This window comes from Anabrus simplex, chromosome 6 (genome assembly GCF_040414725.1).
Source record: "Anabrus simplex isolate iqAnaSimp1 chromosome 6, ASM4041472v1, whole genome shotgun sequence".
Classification (NCBI taxonomy): Eukaryota; Metazoa; Arthropoda; class Insecta; order Orthoptera; family Tettigoniidae; genus Anabrus; species Anabrus simplex.
Window position 1 is genome coordinate 39,654,439 of NC_090270.1, and position 25,462 is coordinate 39,679,900.

A 25,462-nucleotide genomic window follows, 5' to 3' on the forward strand; every position below is an offset into this window, starting at 1 on the left:
GGAAGGTGTAAAGGCTTCCACTATTCGTAACCTCGGCACTTGATGGGTAGTGGTTAGCTCTACTCCCGGGCACCTTTGCCCCCAGGAATTAACCTGGTACTCATTTTTAGTGTAGGCTGAGTGAACCTCAGGGCAATGTGCACCTCCGGAAGTGGAAATCTCATTTCATAAATTTTACGACTTCCTGACGGGGATTTGAACCCATGTCCTTGCGGGTGAACCGAGTACGCCTAAGTTTATTCACCAACATCTTCAATAATTTAATTTCCTACTTTTGTGTCAAGGATCAATAATTAATTAACTAATCAAAACTACTCGTATAATCCTAATATACTAATGTAAAATAGGCTTAAGGCTATTAGGATATTAAATAAATAAATAAATAAATAAATAAATAAATAAATAAATACATAAATACATAAATAAATAAATAAATAAATAAATAAATAAATAAATAAATAAATAAATAAATAAATAAATAAATAAATAAATAAATAAATAAATAGTTCAGTTTTTCCACAGTGGCAACCTGTAAATTCAGAAAGTTGATGGTTCCACATTAAGACATCTTTCTCCCCATCTTGAAAATATATTCATATGAAATTAGGAGAAAATATTATCAGTTATTAGATTATCATTTGGTATCAAATTGCAGTATTACCTCACCGCAAGGTTAATAACTAATTTCCATATGAAGTACACTTAAAATAAAATTATAGTAATTAAACGGGCATGTTGAACATGCCTTCATTAGTAATTTTTTCTGTGCCGATTAAACAGCAAAATATTTTTTAAAAGTGTTTTGGGCGATTAAATCATCGAGGTTCATTAATTGCCCGTATCCAATTACTTGTGACACGCTGGTCATGTAATTGGTTCGTTCATTAGAGCAATATCGCTAATGTTGGCTGTTATTTCAATTAATTCTGGATGAGAGATTTTATCACTGACCGCAATTCTAACACCATTTACTGTGAGACACACCAATAACGGGGGAATATTAATGCTAAGTTTGTTTTCACGAGTTGCGAAATGTAGACTAATCTGTTTAGTAATTCGTCGGCATTTAAACGTGCACTCTTGTTGCTGCTTTAGTAGATTCAATTCTAATACGAACGCATTAACAAACTCTTGGAAAACCATACGTTTGATTGCATCCTAGTCTTAAAATTCATTCGTATTTCAAACTAGCCGTTATTAACAGCTTAGATTTCGTAATTATAGTAGTAATACCATCTACCAAGGATGAATGACAGCAGAATAAACCGAAACCTGCTCATTTAACAACAATATCAATAAGTCAGCATTAATCTGAATTTAGTGCTATCACCCAGGAGACAGATTCCCCATCATTTCTTTAGCTAGAATTTTCTTAGATAACTTCATCGAACATCCCTCTTGATAAATTATACGAATTCAATTTTCTTTCTTTCTTTCTTTCTTTCCTTCTTTCTTTCTTTCTTTCTTTCTTAATCCGTTTACCTTCCTGGGTTGGTTTTTCCCTCAGGACTCAGCGAGGATTCCCACCTCTACCGCCTCATGGGCACTGTGCTGGAGTGTGAGACTTTGGGTCGGGGATACATCTGGTGAGGAGAACCAGCACCTCGCCCGGGCGTCCTCACTCGCTATGATAAACAGGGGCCTTGTGTGGGTAGAAGGGATAGGCACGGAAGAGGGAAGGAAGTGGACATGGCCTTAAGTTAGGTACCATCCCAGTATTCGTCCAGTGGAGAAGGGGAATCCACGGAGAAGCCCTTCGAGGATGGCTGAGGAGGGAATAGAACCTCCCTCTATTCAGTTGACCTTCCGAGGCTTAGTGGTCCACGTTCCAGCCTTCGTACCACTTTTCAAATTTCGTGGCAGAGCCGGGAATCGAACCTGGGCTTTCGGGGACGGCAGCTAATCACACTAGCAACTACACCACAGAGGGGCAATATCTTTTATTGCATTTTTTGGCAAGAATTGTGTGAAGAATGCTGGCACCACACCACGTACTCCAAGCATCACCCAAGTCACTTCAGTCTCTTGGAGATAGGACTTACTTTTGTAGAAGTGCGTTTATTTCTTCTGGTTGACCTTTATGATGCTCAAACCTGGTGGTCAGGTCTGTTATGTAGCCTTTTATCTTGCTCTTTTCAAGAGCAACGTCTACGCGTCTAGTGCTGCCAGCTGGTGAGAAGTTTCTCTGTGGATCAATGGTAGAGTGTTGGCCTCCGGTCTGAATTATATTTTCTATAATGTAAAGCACTGACAATTTGCTGGAAAAATATTAATTAATTATTATAATTTTTCACACAAATTTATGACCGACCTAAGTGTTATTTACGTTATCTCTATTTCCTTGCCTTTACGGTATAATAGGTTAATTTGAACTGTAATTACACAACATTTTAACAATGACATATAATTCTTAATCGTTTTAGTTTCAAGTGGCACAAACTTCATGAAGTTTTCTCAGTCAGTTTGTAAACCCCTTAAAGGCTCAAATGCGCTCTAATTACACACCTTCTTCGCAGTCAAACGACGTAATTCATACTTTACTTTTCTTCTTTATCCTCTACAGCGGGTGCGAACTGTGTCGTAAATGTGGATTTCGCCCTGTTCTACGTCCGGATGCCATTCCTGACGCCAACCCTACGTACATGCATTGTGTCGTACAGGTGCCGGATGTCAGCTTGTGCGATGGAGTACCATGTCTGCTGCACTTGGTCGGTCAGTACAGGGACGGCCAATGCCGGTTGTGGATGACGCCAGAGTTGTTTTCGACCAATGCAATCCCATGCGTGCTCGATTGGGGACAGATCGGGGATCAAGCATGCCAGAGCACGTTGGGTTACAACACCGGCATGGGGGCGTGCATTATCCTGTTGGTTAACACCCCCAGCAATGCTGTTCATGAATGGCAGCCCAACAGGTCGTATCACCAGACGGACGGACACATCTGCAGTCAGAGTGCATGGGATAACCACGAGAGTGCTCCTGCTGTCATAGGAAATTGCTCCCGAGAGCAGAAATCCCGGTGTAGGTCCAGTGTGTCGACGCCGCATACAGGTGGAATGCAGGAGCTCACCTGGCCTCCTTCTAACCAACACACGGACCTCCACTTCATCCTCCAGTGAACTCCTGCTTGACACCACTGAAGTCGCAGACGGCAGTGGTTTGGAGTAAGTTGAATTCACGCCAGCGGACGTCTGGCTCGCAGCTGTCCTTCAAGCATTACGAATAGAAAGACGAAGTGAGAGCACTTCCACTCGCTTTCTATTACAGCAATGGAGAAACTATAGACTAGGGTGAGGAGATTTGCCACTGCAGCGCAACGATCGCTTTGGATGAATAGATGGCATTGTTTATGCCGGGTGTGCGTGTTTTTACTTGTAGCGGGAGTGATTTTCTTTAGTATAATAACCATATTTTTGTAATATAATGAGTGTGAAAATGCCATCGTGCTTTGTACCGGTGTGTCGATCTAGTTACACGTCAGGTGAAGGTAAACATTTCTTCTCACCAGCTGAAAATAAGCAGCATTTCTTGGAGTGGGCTAGAGCGATCCCAAGGAATGACATGCAGCTTACGCGTAAGTCTAGGATTTGTGAGAGTCATATTTCGGAAGATCTTATTATATCGGTAGACTTGTTTATTATTTATGGGAAAAAAGTTGAAATTCCGATAATAAGGTGGAGCTTAAAGCCAGGAGCTGTCCCCCAAATTTTTCCAAACTTATTTATGCAAGTCCCTGAAAATACGAAAACCCCCATCGAAACGAGAGTTTCTCAAAGAATATGTTGGCAATGACAATATTAACAGCAGTAGCTTAGCATGTAATGAACTAAATTTTCACTCTACAACTAAAATACTTAATAGTGACGATAATGTAAAAATAAAAGAACCTGGTCTCGTTTTGCCCTGCAAAGTCGCTGATAGTGACGTTGGTGCTTCTAGAGCTATTCTAAATTTGAGAAAACAAGTTAAAAACCTTGGTACGAATTTAATTAGAACCAAAGGAAATTCGTTTCATATAAAGATAAATTAAAGCAGATTGCAAATCAAGTCAATGTGTCAAGTGATGCTGAATACAGTCTTAAGTTCCTTGGCAAGAAAGAAAAATAATTATGAACACAATGCTCAAAAACTGTAACACCAGTTCCAAAGGTATGCGCTATTCTAATGAATTTATATTAGACTAGCGAATGTACCCGTGCTTCGCTACGGTATTCTACATTGTATTCGAATATCGAAGTAAATAGTGTACATGCAGTAAATAAGATTGTTTTAAAACTGCATGTCTCTTAGCGTTATCCGAGAAAGAGCATGGGGAGGTCCCCGTACGTTGTTTCCAATGTAAAGTGTTTGTTACGGATTTGTGATATAACGGCAGGCTCACTTGCCTACTGGCATTCACAATCGAGTTGGGAAGTTTACATTATAATTGCAGGCCCCATTGCCTACTACGCGGACAGAATCGATTTGGGGAGTTTTCGTTAAAATGGCAGCCCCCCTTTCCTACTTCCAGACAGATTACAGTTGAGAAGTTTCTATTATAATGGCAGGCAATTACCCTACTATCACTCGAAATTGAGTCGTGCAGTTATCATTATAATGCCAGGCCCATTTTCCTACTGCCAGCCAGCTTACTGCCAGTCACACCAAGTTGGTGAGTTTCCATCAAAATAGCAGGCCACTATGCCTAATGCCAGTCACATTTTTGATGAGGACATTTCTTTATAATGGCGGGCACCCTTGCCTACTGCCAAACACAATCGGGTAGGGGAGTTTTAAACAAAACTGCATGCTCACTTGCCTTCTGCAAGGCCTTCCTTACTAATGACAGTTACACAGGTGTTGGAGAAGGAACCCTTTCCTACTGCCAGTCAAAGTCGGTGTGGGGAGTACTGATTACAATAGCAGACCCACCCTTTCTCGATCGCTACAAATTGACATCAGTGAATATATATAGATCGACATACGAAAGCATATGCGTGTTTACAATATTGAAGACCTTCATTTACAGATTAACTGCTACTAAACGTACGTCATATCGACTAAGGATTATACCATAAGACACGCCGGATTTAGTGGCCTAAATGGCTGGTCCTATGATATGTCATCTATTCTTGGGTCAGATTGAGTTAGAAACATGGAACAGGGTAAAGGTTTTGTAAGATTATCTCACATTATATTACTTTTCGGATAATTATGTGACAGCTGCATACATAGCATTTGGCTCACATATGGCTACTGGGTGGGCCAATTTTCGTGAAGAGTTTAATGATTCTGTATTTTATATAAGTAATCGAAAGTATGAATTATGCTTGTGAAAATTACAAATTGACTTAACATCGATTAATAGAGAAAAATCAAACGTAAAAGGGATACAGATACGGCAAAAAGTCATAAGACCAAGGTTGTAGATCATTCCAAATTGAACTGAGATTGTGCAATCCGTTATGTGATAGGAATTTCCGAAGGTCTGCGCCATAATTAAAATTGCCTGCATATTTCGATATTCTTCGGGGATAAAAAGTGAAAAATTTAATGATCTTGGATGTTTTCCGTTCGTTTCAGGCTAAAACGTATAATTTTGTCAAACTTCAATTATCTTCTTTTTCTTCTGGCAGATTGTGCCGCAATCTGGATTTTGGGCGAGGCGGGTAAAAATTAGGACTTTCAGGAAACTAAACCAAAAATTATGGAGATGGTCATTATTACCCCTTAAACGGAAAGCTGTACGAAAATTTCGCCAAAATAGTCAGTGTTGAGGCACACAGTCGTTACGATTTGATTTATATAGATAAGGAATCTGCTCCATGTAAAACACCTTTCGGGCTATGTCCGCTGGACTTAACCTGCAAAAGTGACCATTCATAATATCTCTCTTATTAATCCTCCTGACGAAAAAATGCACATGAAAAAAAAAGGTTTAGAGGTGGAATTCCATCACGTTTGGTCGATTTCCAGTCAGGTTGGTCTTGTTCTGTGTATATTGTGGAAGAGTAAAATCACCATTCCGGAACATGAAATGTTATTTACGTTTCAAACCTACCTTTGGACAGGTGGATGCTAAATATAAATCTTCGTTCGAATGTCTTCAGTAGTTTTCAAGTTGTAAGGAATACGCTTTACACGCACCCGCTCGTGAGTTAAGTCCGATGGCACTTGTACAGAAAAACGGTCCGTTAATGATATCTCCCTTATTAGTCCTCGTATCGAAATGATGCACATGAGAAAAAAGGTTTAGAAATTAATTTCTACCAAGGTAGGTAGATTTCCATTAAGTTTGGTTGCGTACATTTTGTGGAAGTGCAAAATCACTGTTTCGGTTTCGTATAAACCCCCAGTCAGTTCAGGGATTTAGAAACAATATTTGCCCTAAAACCTATCAAGGACAGGTGTATTCTAAATATGAGTCTTGGTGGAAATACATCCAGAAGTTTGTAGCACTCGCGTACATACGGCGTAATTAAGGAAGAAAATAATACAGTTAAGAAAGTTGAAAGTAATAGAAGATGGATTATAACTGAGGACAGCCGGATAACGACAAATATGTAAATGCCAAGTGAATATATTGGAAAATCAAATGCCCCTCAATAAATTATGCTAGTGTGAGTTATGGATATAATAAAGCAGTAACAGAGGAGAAATTTAGGTCCAGTGATTCTTAGGTAAACAAATAATAAGAAGATGACTAATGGTGTTATTACTTAATCTATTCGAGGGCGGTTATAACATCCAACGATATTCCGCCAATATCCCGCAGATAGGCCGATTGACGCCTCTCTTGCCTTCTACCCAAGGAACAACCACGAATTTAAAAGCATGATGAGGAAAATGGCAATACGTTACTTCCCTGCTGGCATGCAGTCAGAGTCGTTGCCATGGTAACCTCTAGGTTCGTTGTCGGTCTGTCGGTCACTCAATGCAGAGCATGATACCAGCGGAAAATTGTAAATTTCTCCGTCATGTGAAGAGTAAGGTAAATTATGAACATAACGAAAGTTGTTTATAATGAAGAGACGTTTCGCGTACGGTAAACTAAGTTTACAGAAAATCAATAGTATAAGAGAAAATGGAGGAAAACCATTCTGGTTCTGCTATAAACCCCCCGTCTATTCAAAGATTTTAAAATAATATGCATATAGGAACCTTCCCCGGGATGAGTATACTCTAAATATGAAGTTTTATTGTGATCTAACCAGCCGTTTCGACGTGATGGTGGAAAAAATATTCTGGTTTTCCTATAAACCCCCGTGTATTCAAAGATTTTAAAATTATATGCTTATCAAAACCTTCCCTGGGATGAGTATACTCTAAATATGAAATTTGCTTGAGATCTATCCAACCGTTTCGACGTGATGGTGGAAAAACCATTCTGGTTTTCCTATAATTCCCCCGTGTATTCAAAGATTTTAAGACGATATGCATATCGAAACCTTCCCCGGGATGAGTATACTCTAAATATGAAGTTTGGTTGAGATCTATCCAGCCGTTTCGACATGATGGTGGAACAGAAAAACAGACCGACAAACAGGCAGACAAACAGACAAACAGACACGAAACGTAAAAACCACCGATTCGGTCTTGAGTTGACCTAAAACGGATAAATATCTGAAAAATTGGCAAAACAAAAGAAATTACAGACAGCGGACCCCCTACAATTTTATTTATATAGATAGATAGTTCGCTTTTGAAAAACAAATCTCCTAAGAATTATAGATCTACCGAAGCTTATTTGAGACGACTTTGCAAAGAGTTCAAAAATAATTATGGTGTTAATGGAAATGCCGTGAATGCAATTAAATATTTTTTATTTAAACGAGCAAGACGAAAACAAGCAACTAGGAGTAGTGATTTTTGATGAAGTGAAATTGGGAGGAAACATTATATTTAATACTACTACACTGACAGTTGATGGGTTTCTTGATTTAGGAGATGAAACTACCTACGACAAAAATAACGTCCTTGCCAATCACGCTCTTGTGTTTATGTTTGTCCCTTTGTTACACGGCTGGATCCAGCCTGTAGCAGTGTAAGGTAGCAAGAATGGAACTCCTGGGGAGCTATTGACGCTCCTTCGCTGTATAAAGGCAAAGAGGTGGATTACAACTTTTATAGACAGTTATATCTGACTGACACTTCTCCTGAGTTCGCTGGTCTTCGAAGTTGTCCTAAGATAACATCCTCTCACATAGACTAAACCTCATTTCAGAGGATGAACACCAGGTTAGCTTTTCAGTTATTCAGTAATAGTGTGTCCGGTGAAATTAAGCTGTTTAGAGATATTTAGCCTATTGAATTCAGTAATTGTGAGCACACAGAATATTTCACACAAGAAATCAATAACCTTGCCGATGCTCTTAACTCCACATTGCCCGTAAAATGGCTTGATAAAGGTTCCCTGTCACACAAAATAATGCTTGAAATTTTAGAAAACATCATATCTCGGAAAACCCATTTGCTTCTTCAAGAGCTTCGGAATAATTAATAGTAACCTTGAAAAGTACTCTGGAAATGGCGGAGTACTTGTGGAGCAGAGGATTTAGGCATGTCTTGACGGCAAAATGTAATCAAGATCCTTTGGAGCGCATGCTGCAGTCTGTGTATATACCTAGAAAATTCGCCTTAAATTCGACCGCAAATTGCGAGTCAGTGGTAGATTCCCCCCCCCCCCCCCTTCCCCCTCACTTCACTTGTTAGTCATATCCGAGCAATGGCTAAAGAAAGTGTACGTAAGAATAAAGAAATTTCTAGGTTAGATATTACCGCCAGTGTATTTCGGAGCCATCTGTTGTGGCTATTGATCTATTGTTGGAACTTTAACTAGTTTTAACGCACAGAGAGCAGAGTCTACACAAACGTGTGTTGAGGTACTTAGAGTGTTCTCCATGAGGCTCTTTCACTCCACCAACACAGTCATTGAAAGTAAGAAGACTTTTCCTCTGGGTGAAACTTACAACTTACAACTTACAACTAGCTAGCTGGGTGATCTCAGGTCGTCTGATTCACTAGCCCCTTTCTGGAAGTGCCCAAAGGGGCCACCACGGGACTGGCACGTAATAGTATGTGTAGTCAAACATTATGTGATTTTTAATTGTTTAATCACGTCGTACTTCTATTTAATTGCAATACATGTGTAATATTGTTCCTTTGGTGAAAGTTTTATTGTATAATATTGAACCAAAATCTCAAAAAGACTATTATTACCGCACTTGATTTGGTAAACTGACAACCTTTACCTCTCTGTAGAAATTCTATCAGAGAGCATTAAAAACTTTCCATTTTGTAGCTATTGTTTTGAGTTTTGATGTGTATACCCACCTCCACTATATTCCACAAACTCGCGTACATTTTGTTGCCTGTAACTTTTTTGCCTCCCCACTTCTAATTCCCAATCGCCACTACTGCTTGAAGCCAGGATTTTGTCCCGCCATCAAGGGCACATGGGATGAGCGCCTAACAGCTGCATCCCACAGCTTAATCATCCCTGTCGTCCTTCTTTCGGACAGACGATTGTAATACAGGGTATTAATTACAGCGTTCCCCATCAATTCCCTAAGCGCTGACTAGGACAAAATCCCGTTCGCTATAATACTTTATCTCTCTCTATAAATTTATCCGTGAATTCCGTTTAATAAAGCACTCTCTCTAATTAGTGGTTGTGCGGATTCCTAGTTGAACATCGATTACTGTCGGCCATTGAGTGCGCGCCGGGAAAGTCCCGCGCTCTGTCACTGCCAGACGGCGCGTACATCACCAGTGGGGGAGGAGAAGAAACACATCTCCATATTGGTGGTCGCCAATAGGCAGACGGAGCAGAGAAGCTACAAGTAACAGTTAATACCACTTCCACACTAATTGTGACCACAGTGTTCGTACCCATTAAACACCCTGTGCTTTCGGGCTATAATGTACTGTACATCCAGGATCTTCTCCTTCTAAGGAAAGGGGGCGGTAGAATAACATCCACGGTATCCCCTGACTATTATGAGAGGCGAATGAAATGAGGAACCGGTTCTCTCAAGTTATGAGCATGGGTTGTGACCACGGGGGCCTTAGCTGAGTCTGATATTGCTTCCACTTACCTGCGTCAGGCTCCTCACTTCCGTCTATGTTATCCGACTTCCTTTGTTTAACTCTTATTCTATTCCAACCCAGACGGTATTAGGTTTATGAGGCCTAGGAAGTCTTCTATTTTCACACCCTATTCTTTCGCTGATATCTTCAATGTTCGAAGATACAGCCTTCGTTCTTTTTCCCTCTGATCAGTGTTATTAGAGTTTGGTTGCCAAGTTGTACGTCCTCTTAAAACAATAACGAAAATATATCTTCAGATCATTCTCGATATTTTTCACATTTCTTTCCTTGCATCGGAACGATACAGACAGCGTGATTCGACCCCACTATCTCCCGAGTCCAAGCTGATAGCTAGAGACGAATTATTACAACGAATATATAACTTTTATGACCGCATTGTACTCGAAATAAACTCCCAACGTATTAGATCATGTCCAGTACATACAGTACATACAGTACATACAGAAGAGGTCTGAAGTCCACTACTTAAATGGCAAATCGGACATCAGTAGGATCCGAACCCACAACCTCTCGATGTCGCGTCGGATGATGCAGCAGAACAAATATGACTTAGGCCACGATAGATAAACTGTCAAGAGTTTATTCTGAAATCAAATAAATTCTAATGCACATCAGTTATGTGCAAGTTTTCAGTGCTGAAAATAATTAAAAAAACATAACATAGGACAGACCTTACCACACCAGGGGTGACATTTTGATCAGCATGTTGGCTGTTCTTTCAAGATCAAGTGAACGGTGTGATTGTTACGTGCGACTGGACATCCATCAGGTGAGGTTGACACGGTCTAGGGGTCGCGTCAGACGTGACCGGTGGAATGTGGTGAGGGAGAAATTACGTGAGGTCCTTGTGATTCGAGCTTGTCGAAAATTCTACGAGGGTGGATCAGTAAGTAACACTGAGTTGGAAGAATTAACCATTTTATTGTATAGGCCTAATATTAACAACTTTACACACTCATTCTTCAGACAGATTTAGCTGAGAATCATACAAACAAACGTATGGTCTTCTCAAAAAAAAAGAGTTCCTATTTCATAACTAATCAAAAATATTTAGATACTAATACTATAAGTTAGAATTCAAATGAATTTGAACAAGCCGCAGGTACGATCTACCCGCTCTACAGGTATGTCGGCGAGTTACATAACTCTTAGGGGTTCTGATAGTTCAGATCACTAATATTTATGTAAATCTCAGTGCAGAACTGTTGTGCGGGTAGAGGACTCTTGCGCCTTGGTTAAATACGTTTGCATTTTAACCTTTCAGTGTCTAAAAATATTTCCTCTGTTCATAATATTCAATAATAACACACCAATTCTACGTTTTGCTGACAAGCATTAACATAAACTTACGGCCTTCTCGGAAACAAGTATTCCCTTTTTATATCATAACATTCAAAGCTTAACACACTCATTCGTAAGACAGTTTTTGCTGAGAAGAAGCTGAAAACCCACAACCTGTTTTCCAGCCAGTGATCGGGTGAGGGATGGAGTGAATGAAGCCCCATCTTGCGGCGAGGATAGGATTGTGCCGGCTGCTGAGGCCTGTCGCACTCCTCTGGGGCAATGATTAATGACTGACAGATGAAATGAAATGATATTAGAGAGTGTTGATGGAGTGAAAATTAACAGGGAAAACCGAAGTACACGGAGGAAAACCTGCCCCGCCTCCGCTTTGTCCAGCACAAATTTCATATGGAGTGACCGGAATTTGAACCACGGAACCCAGCGGTGAGAGACCGACGCGCTGCCACCTGAGCCACGGCGGCTTTTTAATGAGAAGCCTTAAAATAAACTTACTGTAAGGCCTTCTCAACTCGGAGATTTTATTTCATAATATACTATTACATCAAGATAGTAGTAGTAAGCGTCGTTCATGTAGTTAAAGATGGTGGCTGACAGCTGTCAAAAATCACGTGTAAATTGCCCGCCACTACATCTCAAAGGTAGTAGCTAAAGGTGGCAGCACGATGCTCTGTTGATTAAATATCGCATCACATAGAATTTCAAGTAGCGTAAAGAGGGCAGCACTGAGGTTAGCGATGCAAGATGGCGGCACTGAGGTTAGCGATGCGTTGTTGTTTAAAGATGGGGATGACCGCTGTCAAAATAGCACGTGGCTGTCAAGAAATCACGTGGCTTTGTTTACAAATTCGAATATCGCACCAAACAATTAAAATTTCCCGCAAATATCGAAATTTCCCGCCCGTGTGGGGGGCGCCTCTGATGAGGGGCCTGTGGAGGAGGAGGAAGAGGCCTCTTAGGGGGGCCCGAGGAGGAGGAGGCACCCAAACCATCCACTTATACTACTTTGAGAGAATTGCATTATTATTTAAGAAGGGGGAGGTACACCGACATTGTAAGATGTACATATATGAAGCGGAAATGACTACAGCAAATGATTTAAGATGAGACTTGTACATACAAGATGCAATAAATAATGTAGAATTGGCATATTCTTTTATTTTAGATTAGGTATTACCTTGTCCTCCCGCTCCCTCTTCTTGAAAGATGTGTTCAATACTACATCACTCAAAAAAGAAGAGTATGTATGTCAAGAAGGAAGGTGTTCAGTTTCGTAAGTATGTCATCGTCTCAGCTTGCTAAGTACAGTAAGTACACTGACTGACAGAGTAAATGCAACACCAAGAAGGAGTGGTCAGGACTTTATGCCAATTGCAGGGTAGACTGACGTCACTGAGGTATGCTCATGATGTGAAATGCGCCGCTGTGCTGCGCACGTAGTGAACGATAAATGGGACACGGCGTTGGCGAATGGCCCACTTCGTATCGTGATTTCTCAGCCGACAGTCATTGTAGAACGTGTTGTCGTGTGCCACAGGACACGTGTATAGCTAAGAATGCCAGGCCGCCGTCAACGGAGGCATTTCCAGCAGACAGACGACTTTACGAGGGGTATGGTGATCGGGCTGAGAAGGGCAGGTTGGTCGCTTCGTCAAATCGCAGCCGATACCCATAGCGATGTGTCCACGGTGCAGCGCCTGTGGCGAAGATGGTTGGCGCAGGGACATGTGGCACGTGCGAGGGGTCCAGGCGCAGCCCGAGTGACGTCAGCACGCGAGGATCGCCGCATCCGCCGCCAAGCGGTGGCAGCCCCGCACACCACGTCAACCGCCATTCTTCAGCATGTGCAAGACACCCTGGCTGTTCCAATATCGACCAGAACAATTTCCCGTCGATTGGTTGAAGGAGGCCTGCACTCCCGGCGTCCGCTCAGAAGACTACCATTGACTCCACAGCATAGACGTGCACGCCTGGCATGGTGCCGGGCTAGAGCGACTTGGATGATGGAATGGCGGAACGTCGTGTTCTCCGATGAGTCACGCTTCTGTTCTGTCAGTGATAGTCACCGCAGATGAGTGTGGCGTCGGCGTGGAGAAAGGTCAAATCCGGCAGTAACTGTGGAGCGCCCTACCGCTAGACAACGCGGCATCATGGTTTGGGGCGCTATTGCGTATGATTCCACGTCACCTCTAGTGCGTATTCAAGGCACGTTAAATGCCCACCGCTACGTGCAGCATGTGCTGCGGCCGGTGGCACTCCCGTACCTTCAGGGGCTGCCCAATGCTCTGTTTCAGCAGGATAATGCCCGCCCACACACTGCTCGCATCTCCCAACAGGCTCTACGAGGTGTACAGATGCTTCCGTGGCCAGCGTACTCTCCGGATCTCTCACCAATCGAACACGTGTGGGATCTCATTGGACGCCGTTTGCAAACTCTGCCCCAGCCTCGTACGGACGACCAACTGTGGCAAATGGTTGACAGAGAATGGAGAACCATCCCTCAGGACACCATCCGCACTATTATTGACTCTGTACCTCGACGTGTTTCTGCGTGCATCGCCGCTCGCGGTGGTCCTACATCCTACTGAGTCGATGCCGTGCGCATTGTGTAACCTGCATATCGGTTTCAAATAAACATCAATTATTCATCCGTGCCGTCTCTGTTTTTTCCCCAACTTTCATCCCTTTCGAACCACTCCTCCTTTGTGTTGCATTGTCACTGTCAGTCAGTGTATATTGAGAAGGAAATTTTTTACAGTGTTCTGTTGTTCGATTCTAGTTTTGTTAAAATTATCTCTTGCAATGCAGTAAACATGTTCTAAACACCTGTTGTAAGTAACGATATGCGATTCTAGTCTTAATCACCTATTTAGTGTTCTCAACACTTACAACGTCAAACTATAGTATGTGATTCTAGTCTTAATATGTTCTTAACAGCAGCTTCATAAGTATGTGATCAAGTCTAAACATGCACAATAACGTCATCGCTGCAGCACATGCACACTCTTGCTTTCGCGATGCATGTTTAAACTTGTTCGAGAGAGTGTAGGCAACAGCAGCTTCGTATGTAAGTCAACAAAGTCTTAGAGTCTCTAAGAGAAGTATCTCTTGCACATGTTCTGAACAGTGTTCTGAACACCCGTTGTTCGATTCTAATGTTAAGAAGCGTAGCTCTGTAAGTATGTGAACAAAGTCTTAGAGTGTTGAAAAGAGCAGCTTGGTTTAAAAACTAAGGTAAGTATCTCTTGCTAAGCAGTAAACAAGTTCTAAACAGTGTTCTGTACACTTGTTGTTCGATTCTAGTCTTGTTGCAGTAGGCAATATATTTTTTGACTCTATCTACAAAGGTATCTCTTGCACATGTTCTGAACACTTGATGTAGGCAACAGCAGCTTTATAAGTATGTCAACAAAGTCTTAGAGTGTTGAAAACAGCATCTTGGTTTTAAATTCCGTACCAAAATAGCAGTAAGGCATGTGCATGTAGTGAAAGATGGTGGCTGACAGCTGTCAAAAGAGCACGTGGAATTTTTCAAATTGCCCGCTACTAAGTAGATATAAAGTTTAGTGCCATAAAGATAGCAGCACGATGCTGTCTTGTTTAGAAAGGCACGTGTCAAAAAGGCACGTGGAATTTTTCAATTTGCCAGCTACCACATTTCAAAGGTAGTATCGTAAAAATAGCAGCACGATGCTCTGTTGATTAAAGATGGGAGCTGTCAGAAAAGGCATGTGGAATTTACCCCCGCCACATTTCAAAGGTAGTAGCTAAAGAAAGCAGTACGATGCTCTGTTGATTAAAGTTGACCGCTGTCAAAAATCACGTGGAAATTGCCGCCACCACATTTCAAAGGTAGTGCCGTAAAGATGGCAGCGCGATGCTTTGTTAATTAAAGATGGCGATGACAGCTGTCAAAAAGCACGTGGATGTTAAATTACCCGACTTAGTGCCGTAGAGAGGGCAGCGCTGAGGTTAGCGATGCAAGATGGCTACTGTCAAAAAGCACGTGGCTGTCAGCTTGACAGCCGTCAAAAAAGCACGTGCCTTTGTTTACAAACAAGAGCACGTGGCTTTGTTTACAAACATAACCTTGCCAGAGGTCAATGCGGTGGAGGCCTCTGCGATGGGGCCTGCGGTGGCCGTGGTCCCAGAACCCGTGACTTATACTACTAATGTCCTGAATGATGTCAAGAACACCAGGCAAAACCTGGACTTCAAGAAATGAACATTTGGGGATACAGTGAAAACACCGACTGAGGAAGGATTTCATAAAATCCAATTCTAAGGGGATGAAACGGAGATATAACCTTGAAAACTTAAATATTCATGATTCGAGAACCGTTCACCGAACAAAGTGGAAATTTCTATTCTCATATTTTATTTATTAGCCTTTAGAGATTATATTCCCGCAGTTTGTAATGTGAATTAGATCTCTAAGTCTATTAAATTACTTAAGGTTGGTGATGCACATAAGCCACGCCCGCTTTTCATAACATGCCGTTGTACCAGTTCAAGTCTTCTTGTATTTATTGCTATTTATTCTCGCATATTAGCAGAATTCTGTCCTGGAAGACGTAATATAACTACGGCGTGACAGACAAACTTCACAACGACTGCATTTATGATTTAGAAGGCTGTGAATTTTGCGCGAATATTGCTTTAGTTGACACCTCTGTGGTTCTATGTAACTTTCTATGTATTGTTGATTCTTCTTCTGAGCGGTGTTAATGGTAAGAACTAATATGCCTAGAAGTAATAGAATTTTTAGGGAACACACGAAATCTCTGATCAATAATGATCGGAGGACAAAATGTGAACGTGGTAAAAGTGACGTAAGTAATGTTGTGGCTAATATCTCCGCACCTCTAAGTGCGTCTAAATCTAAGCTGAAGAAACGCTTGGAAAGTGACAAATTATAATTTGTAATAATTATTACAGTGATGAACTGGCGGAAGATAGTGGATTTAGTTTAATTGATATCCAGTCACACAGCCTACCTGAATGAATTTTATTAGCCATAAAGCCGTCTATCGAGCTCTTTTGAAATACCGACCTTCTCCGTCGTCGATGTCTCCATTGAGAAAACACATTCAGTGATATGGAGATATCCTAAAATCACCTTTTGTTCCTTCACCACTGTTAAAATTACCAGAAATGAAGCTGGTCCTGTTTACAATGATGGAAATGCAGGAAGAATTAATACTATTCTAAATATGGGCTTCAAGACTGGAGTCTGCACATGCCGAATCCTCAGAACTATCGACCAAAACGTGCCTCTGCAGCCGAAACTGAAGTTCGGGCTGGAATGAAACAAAGAAGACAACAGAAGAGGGGTGGAAAGAGAAGAGCAGACAAGGACTAACGTGCTGGAACATTTTAACTCAATAAATAGAGTTTTGTGAGTGACAAACTTACATTGATAATTTCCATTTTTTGTAACAAATGTCCCTTTTTTCCGACACTGTGTAAGGTAGCTGAATTAAATTTTTACACTTAATGAACTAATAAGAACACATATTTTAGCGCAACGTATGTGGTATATTTATCAAAACAGCGTTTTAAGTGGATTTTCATTTAATACATTTCACTGATTTTAATGCATACCTTTAAAATATTTTAATAACGTTGATATTATACCAAGAAAATTTCTTGCACCTATTTGTTTAAACATTATTGGTGAGATTAAGTTTCAATTTTCAGGAAATTTTATTCGCAGGTTTCTTCAAAAAAGCTACATAAATTAGCATTTAAAATTAAATTTTTGGATTTCAATATAAACTCGATATGTTGAGGTAGAAGTCTACAGCTGCTCACATAAGTATTCGTCCGCGTACGTCATGTGAGGACAGTGGCCAATACCACCAATATCATAAAGAAAAATGATAAACAAATAATAGTATGTTTTATTTGCCATCTGAACATCTAACAACATAATGTATAGCAGTGTAAGCACTGGAATTTGTAAAAAATTAAAAAACAATCAGACTGCTTGCAGAAAAGTCACGTTTCAAATGCATTCGTCCACAGTAAGAACTCGAGGAATGTACAGTCATTTCCTAAGAATCAGCAGCGTTGAACGTCCTTTGGAAGCAATCACGGCTCGAAGGCTTTTTGGCATGGATTTCACCAGCTTTTCTATCACTTACGGGCCTATTTAGTGCCATTCGTTCATGAAGTATTGCTTCAGAGTTCCTTATTTATAATACGCTGCCTGCTCAGTTTACATTTTAATTCCACCAATGAATGCTCTATTTGGTTTAATCTGGGGACTGAAGCGATGTCTGCAGCACATGAGGTGTATTGTGGAGTAGCCATTCCCTAACAACACGAGCAGTATGCTTAGGGTCATGATCTTGCTAGAAGAAGTATCCACTATTAAGACCTAATTTTGCTACGCTGGGTGATGTGTGTTGCTTTGAAATATCCAAATACAGCATCTCAATCCGTTCAGGTATTATAAGGCAGTTACCTACCCCAGCCGGCGACATGCAGCCCCATAACATGAGGAACCTTCTCCATATTTTACGTTCGGCTGCAGACTTTAATTTTCGAGCTCGGCGTTGTTCTTTTTCCATACACGTCGCTTTCCAGAGCAATCATATGAACAGAATTTGCTCTTCTCAGTAAACAACACGTGTTTCCAAAACGCCGGAGGCTTCCTAACGTACGCTTTGGCAAATGCCAGCTTCTTCTTACAGTTCACTTCACTCATCCAGGGGCTTCTTCTGTCTTTTATGGCCTTGAAAAACAGCTCTGTAACACACGTCGTACAGTGGTTGTGCTGATGTTCTTCCCGGTGAAGGTTTGTACATCTGTTCGAAGCACAGGTCCAGACACATGGGAATTTTGCTGGACGGTGGGTATAATGTTTCGCTCTTCTCGTGTTGTCAGCTTTCTTGGCCGCCCAGTTCTTGTTTTGTAGAGTACAATTACACTGGTCTTATATCGCTGAATAATACTTGCGACTGTATTTGGCGGTATTCCTGTTTTCTCAGCAATTACTCTCTAATAATCATCAATTTGGTGGAGTTGGATAATTCGTTCGTGTTCAACAACAGTTCGTTTCCTTATCTTAACCATTGTACTCGGGGCATGAAATAGATGTTAAATCACTGACACTGTCGGCATCACTGATTGGCTGAGCTTGCTGAAGTGTCTGACTTCCTCAATGCTGTGATCGTTATACAAGACAGTGCATAAGGTGGACGAATACTTTTGCGTTGCCACTTCCTAGCTCAACCACACTAATTATTTTTTATTAAATTGTATTGACCTGAAAGAGGGTATATTCTCCCGTTATTATTGTAAGTACAATATATATTCCATATCCACTACTTACTTCTTTATTAACGTACATTAAGCTTTGTAACATAATCTTGGTGTTCAATATATGAAAAGGGCGCTAGCATTCGGGGGCAGCTCCTTGCTGGTCTTCGCGGAAACAGTCGAAAGGCAACGACATGTCACTGCTCACTACAGGTACATACTTTCTAAATTGAGAGCGGCTGTATAAATTGCAGAACTTGTAGCTAATTGCACTAGTAATCGGCCTATCAATTTCCATGTATATGTGAATTGTGGTATGGGGGATGTATGTTTTTTTTTTTTGTGCACATGCATATTGGGTGACGTCCCCCATTTAATAGGACAATTTTAGAACATTTCATCCCTTAATGGTTAAATGGAGGTCAATACCCGCAAACAAAAGTAGTAATTTATCTGAAACCGATTGAGATAAGAGGTTAAAATTTCACATGATGGTTCCTCGTGAATGAATGAATGAATAAATAAATATAAATAAAATCATTGGCTGTTATTTTCCATCATACGTAAATCTGTGCTTCTCCTTCTTCTTCTTCGTTTTACCTCATGACTGAGGCGTCATGACTATCATAATATTCATCCCTCTAGCCGATGAACCATACTCCGCCATTCTTCCCTATCTAAAGCTTTCAATGTGGTTACTCTGAGAGAAAACTGTAGGGGGTCGTGCTTAAACGATGTGAAATGTGTATCATCGAAACATTTTGGACACACTTTATAAAGAAACCAGCAGTGTAAGGTTATGAAGATGGGCTCATCCCGCACTTACCTCCTCCCAGTCCATGTAGTTGCCGTAGCCCATGTGGTTGCAAGTGCACCGACATTCCTTGATATGACGTAAGACGATGTCCTCTTCCCACGCTTCACTGCTGCTGCTGCTGTAACTGCTGTTGGAAGTCACGTGGTGTCGGTTTGGCAACTTGTAACTTTCCACACAGACACCGCCGCCCTCACACAGTCTGGAGCACTTCTCACCCGCAGCCGAGGGAGGCAGCAACTTATCATGTTCCGTCACTTTCGATATACACTTTTCTAAAGGAAGTGACGTAGGTTTTTGGTTAAAAGATTCAGTAACTTGACCTTTAATGCTAGATCGTCGTTCTTTCAGCAGAATGCTGCTTCTGCTGCCGCTTCGGTGATACCACAGACCTCTGACGGCGCTACCATTCGGGCGGAGCTCCTTGCTGGTCTTCGCGGAAACAGTCGAATGGCGACGACTTGAGATGGCTTGCTCACTACAGGTACATACTTTCTCCATTATGGCGGCAGCATATCACGTGACATGATGTTCTCCGGAATCTGAAACATAAAAATCGAGCATTAACCTATAATACTTTGAAGACAAATCTACGGTAACCGTTTATGAAGTAGGTGTCCATACGCTAAAGTGAATACAGTGACTTTTTTATGAAACGGGGTTAATGACACCGAATGACACCCTAAAGCACGCTTCCTTTTCCCAGAGACAACCATGGAATACTTATATTCTACTTTACCTGACAGGGATGTTTTCTTGCGACATAAGATTGGTAGTACCCTAATTAACATTCCAAATCACCCAATGAAAAAAAATTAGAGTATGCTTCCGATGCTTGGGACTCACAACAGGACTACTTTATATGAGAACTGAAAAGGATCCAAAGGAAAGCAGCACTGTTTGTTTTGGTTTATTTCCGACAAAGGAGTAGAGTTACGAAAATGTTCCAAACTTTGGCCCAGGAAGGCTTGGAAGTAAGGAGAGGAGCTGGTCGACTAAGCGGTATGTTCCGAGCTGTCAGTGGAGAGATGGCGTGGAATAACATTAGTAGACGAAAAAGCTTAAGGGGAGCTTTATCTGCCACCTGCGCTAGAGCGGATCATTGATTGAATGATTATATTTATTTATTTATTTATTTATTTATTTATTTATTTATTTATTTATTTATTTATTTATTTATTTATTTATTTATTTATTTATTTATTTATTTATTTGTATCTACCAATGTAGTGAGATGGAGAGCAGTCAAAAGTGAGCTTGTAAGTTTCATCATGGGGGAACACTGTAAGAACTCAGGTGTTAAGATAAGGAAAGGTCTTCATGGGGGTAATCATATTAACGAGGTTGTAAACAAAGAGTACAGATCTCCATACATGGTTATGGGGGTATTTAGGGGTTGTAGTAAGGATGTAAAGGAGAGGGCTTATAAGTCTATGGTAAGACCATAATTAGAGTGTAGTTCCATTGTATGGGACCCTCACCAGCACTACTTACAACAATTGGAAGAGATCCAAAGGAAAGCAGCACGATATGTTCTATGTGATTTCCGACAGAAGAGTAGTGTTGCAAAATTATTGCAAACTTCAGGCTGGGAGGGAGTAGGAGACGAGCTGCTCAACTAAGGAGGATATTCCAAGCTGTCGGTCGAGAGACATCAATAGGCGAATAAGCTCAAGTAGAGCTTTTAAAATTCGGAATGATCATAATATGGAGATAAAGGTGGAATTGAAGTGGACAAATTGGGCGAAATATATTTTGTAGGGGAATTCATTGGAGAGTGGAATAATTTAACAAGAGACTTGTTCGATACATTTCTAAATTGATAAAAAACTAGGTAAAGAACTGATAGGGAATCTGCCACCTGGGTAAGAGCCCTAAATGTAGATCTATGATAATTGCTGATTGATTGAAAGTTAAATCCCCATCATAAGCTGAAGGAGCTCGAAAATGAACTAAAATTCATTCCACCACTATATCACCCTTTTATTGGGGACTGAAAGCAACATCAGATTGAAGCTAGTTACAGATAGAATACGGGGAGAGATTTTTAAATTATTTAATAATTTCCGTTTCTACATATTTCCCGTACAGGGGTGAGGTTGCAATGTTAAGCATGCGCAATTGATTCCTTCATCTGTTGATACGCCACGTCCGACGTTGGAGACATTCACATAGCGATAGATAACCCGCCGATTGTGAAATACTGCCTGTGAATCCTTTCATGAATGAATGCACGAAACGTTTCATAAGCAAGTGCCTGAGGTGTGCGGCAAAGTGCAACGGTGAGGAAATGGATTAGAATGGTCAATGAAGGTCGTCAAGATGTACATGACGTCCCGCGGAAACCTCTACACAGAGCTCAACGACGTGTATGGGCCCGTGAGAGTGTGTCGAATGCCCCACGAAACTAAGGATCCTGCCTGTCAACAGGGTGGAAGGTAAGTAAGTAAGTATGTAATTCGTCTTTATTCGTGGCGAAGTTAGGGCTCAAGGCCCTCTCTTACACTTAACCACAATATTTAAAATGATTAACGTACATATAATATTTAAATACAACAGATCTTTTAAAATAATATGGTACTAATAGAAAATTTGGAGATTGTAATAAAAAACTATTATAGAATCTACAACACTACAATCTAAGTGTACATGATAATAAATATAAAACTAACACTAGTGATAATAAGAGACGGAAACACAGAAAAAAATCCTATAACTAGTAAATATATTTCTAATTTTTATGAATATATGCTCATTCACACACTCATTCACACTACACACATCGAAAAGTCAGCTAGAGGTATTCAGAAAGTGATTCCGGCAATCCATCTTAAATATCCTACGAGAACGCAAATCCCTAATGGTAGCAGGTAGGGTATTCCACAGCCTCGCGGCAGTGACTACAAAGGAGCGGTTGTAGGTCCTGGAGTGACTGATAGATATTGTTAAACAGGAGCCAGATCGTGTATCGTGGTTATGATAGGAGGAGAGGTAATTAAATTTTGAAGAGAGATAATTCGGTACACCTGTGTTTAGAACTCCATCCAGAAGATACAACATGTGGAGACTGCGACGCTCATGAACACGAAGCCATGACAACTCCCTGTAATAAGGTGAAATGTGAGAACCATATCGCAGCTTAAATATGAATCGAATACAGGTGTTTAAACTCCGTTCAAGCATCTTGTTACTGTCTTGAGATATGTCCGTAAGTACAGTGTCGCAGTAGTCTAGAATTGGTAAGATTAGGGATTTTACCAGTTGTATTTTAAGATTTTTTGGAAATATAGTAGAGTAGCGTTTGAGAGGAAATAGGGATTTCTGCACTTTACGGCATGTATTTGTCACTTGTTCAGTCCAGTTGAGGGTCTCAGTCATTATAACGCCTAAGCTTTTATCTGGGTGGCGTTCTCATGGTCGCAATTACGTCCCATTGTCCGGTTGTAGGGAGTGCTGACAGTTGCACGTTATGTTAACATTATTTCAGGCCATCTGCACCCCTTTCTGGCCCTAGAGTACCCTAATGGAGAGTCCATGTTTCACCGGGACATTGCGCCATGTCACCGCTCTGTGGTGGCATGCAGGTGGTTCAAGGAGCACTCCAGTCAAGTTACGACCATGAATTGGCCCTCAAGATCCCCCGATCTTAATCCAATCGAGCATTATTTTATGGGATGGTGTCGATGCTGGTATACGCTCCATGAACCCCGCACCAACTTTACAAGACCAATTGTGAGTAGCAGTGAATGATGCGTGAGCCCGGATCCCTCCATTACCTTGTCCAGTCGAAGCTGCTGTTTTAAGGGCTCACACAGGAGCAACTCGTTATTAACATCACATTCAATGTCTCCTTATGACTTTTAGCTACTCAGTGTATACGAATGGTATGAGTAAAGGACTGGAATCAGAGATAAGTCTTTTTGTCGATGATGTTATACTGTACAGAGCGACAACTGTAAGTTACGAGATAGTGAGCGACTGCAGAAAGACTTCGACAATGTTGTGAGATGGAAAGCAGGCGATGGTATGAAGATAAACGGGGTTAAAAGTCAGGTGGTGAGTTTCACTAACAGGAAAAATCCTCTCAGTTTTAATTACTGCGTTAATGGGTTGAAAGTTCCTTATGAGGATTACTGTAAGTATCTAGGTGTTAATTAATGCAAGGAAATATTTTCATAGGGTTCATCATAAAAACGGGATTGTAAATAACGGGTACAGATCTCTGCACATCATTATGAGGGTATTTATGGGTTGTAGTAAGGATGTAATGTAGAGGGCGTCTAAGTCTCTGATAAGACTAGAACTATAGTATGGTTCCAGACTATGGGACCCTCAACAGGATTACTTGATTCGCGAACTGGAAAGAATTCCAATGAAAATCAGCACTATTTCTTCTGGGTAATTTCCTACAAAATAGTAGCGTTACGAAATATGTTGCAAAGTTGGGGCTGGGAAGACTTGGGAGTTTGAAGACGAGCTGCTGTACTTAGTCGTATGTTCCGAGCTGTCAGTGGAGAGATGGCGTAGAGTGACGTTAGTAGACGAATAAGTTTGTGCGGTGATTCTTAAAGTAGAAACGATCAAAATATGAACATAAAGTAGGAATTATAGGGGACGATTTGGAGCAAATATTCGTTTATCAGAAAGAGAGTTAGCAATTGCAATAATTTACCAAGGGAGATGTTCAATAAATTTCCTAATTCTTTGCAGTTATTTAAGAAAAGACTAAGAAACAGATAGAGAATCTGCCACCTGGGCGACTGCCCTAAATGCAGATCAGTATTGATTGATTGATTGATTGATTGATTGATTGGTTGATTGATTGATTGATTGATTGATTGATTGATTGATTGATTGATTGATTGATTGATTCCCACAAAATATCCTTAATGAAGATGTGTTCTACTACCACACTAGCTGCCTCTGTGGATCCGTGGTAGAGTGTCGGCCTCCGAATCCCAAGATAGCGGGTTCAAACCCGGCAGAGGTAGTCGGATTTTTGAAGGGCGGAAAAAAGTCCATTCGACACTCCATGTCGTACGATGTCGGCATGTAAAAGATCTCTGGTGATACATTTGGTATTTACCCGACAAAATTAATTAAATCTCAGCCATAGACGCCCAAGAGAGATCCGGTTTACTCTGTCTGCCATCTAACGGACCTAGAGTAAAACGGAACGTCGAAATTGACGAGCAGACAACCAGATGGCGTCAAATCGAAATGTCTGCACACGGTAGCTGAGGCCATACGATTATTATTATTATTATTACTACCACACTACTGTAAAATGTGATGTAAAGTATGTTGTAACTTCGATGGAGAATCAAAACAACAGAAGGATTCAGTAAATAGCTTTAATGTGTTTTTCCAGGCTACCAAAAAAGATTTGTAAATGGGGAGAATGTACATTCCTTTTTTCAGGTTATAAAAAATAAACTAAAAACAAATATGAATCTGTTGATGGCCATTCTGATATTTAAATGAAGATAGAAAGAGAGAGAAATAGTGGCTAGGTCTATATATATTCAAAGCCGAAAGGAAGTAAATCAAATCAGTCGCTGGCTCGTAAATATATTTCATTCGTCTGTACGTTGACGGTTTTGTTTTGTGTGAAACATGGGAGACAAAAACCTATCGACTATTGTGTCGTAAAACAACTCATTTTTAAATACCATACAGTAGTTATTAAATATAAAATTTATATATGTTTAAAACATAAAAGTACTTTTGTGGTATAATACAATTCTCTGGCATTGAAATGAAGGTATTATTTTATTGTTCGTTATTAAATTGTTCAATTGGAAACAAGGTACTTCAAGCTATTGAAAATAATAATAATAAAACCTCCTTTGTTAGACCAAATACTGCTAACTGCAGATGACTGGTGATGGACAGGCGACTCGTGCTGAATTACACTGGTGGTCCTGCATTGTGTCGCACACTCCACATTGCAATAAGTGTAACAGACAAAACTAAATTCGTGCCAACTTA

At 40.7% G+C, this 25,462-nt stretch overlaps 1 protein-coding gene across 1 annotated transcript in view; it reads right to left on the minus strand.

Moving 5' to 3' along the window:
• LOC136876074 (dipeptidase 1) overlaps positions 1–19,583 on the minus strand; it is a 535,571-nt gene extending 515,988 nt beyond the window's left edge. Inside the window, exon 1 of the mRNA XM_067149708.2 lies at positions 19,484–19,583. Coding sequence (XP_067005809.2) covers positions 19,484–19,516 — 33 coding nt within the window. The 5' untranslated portion in view covers positions 19,517–19,583. The remainder of the gene's footprint in view (positions 1–19,483) is intronic.
• Positions 19,584–25,462: the final 5,879 nt, after the last annotated feature.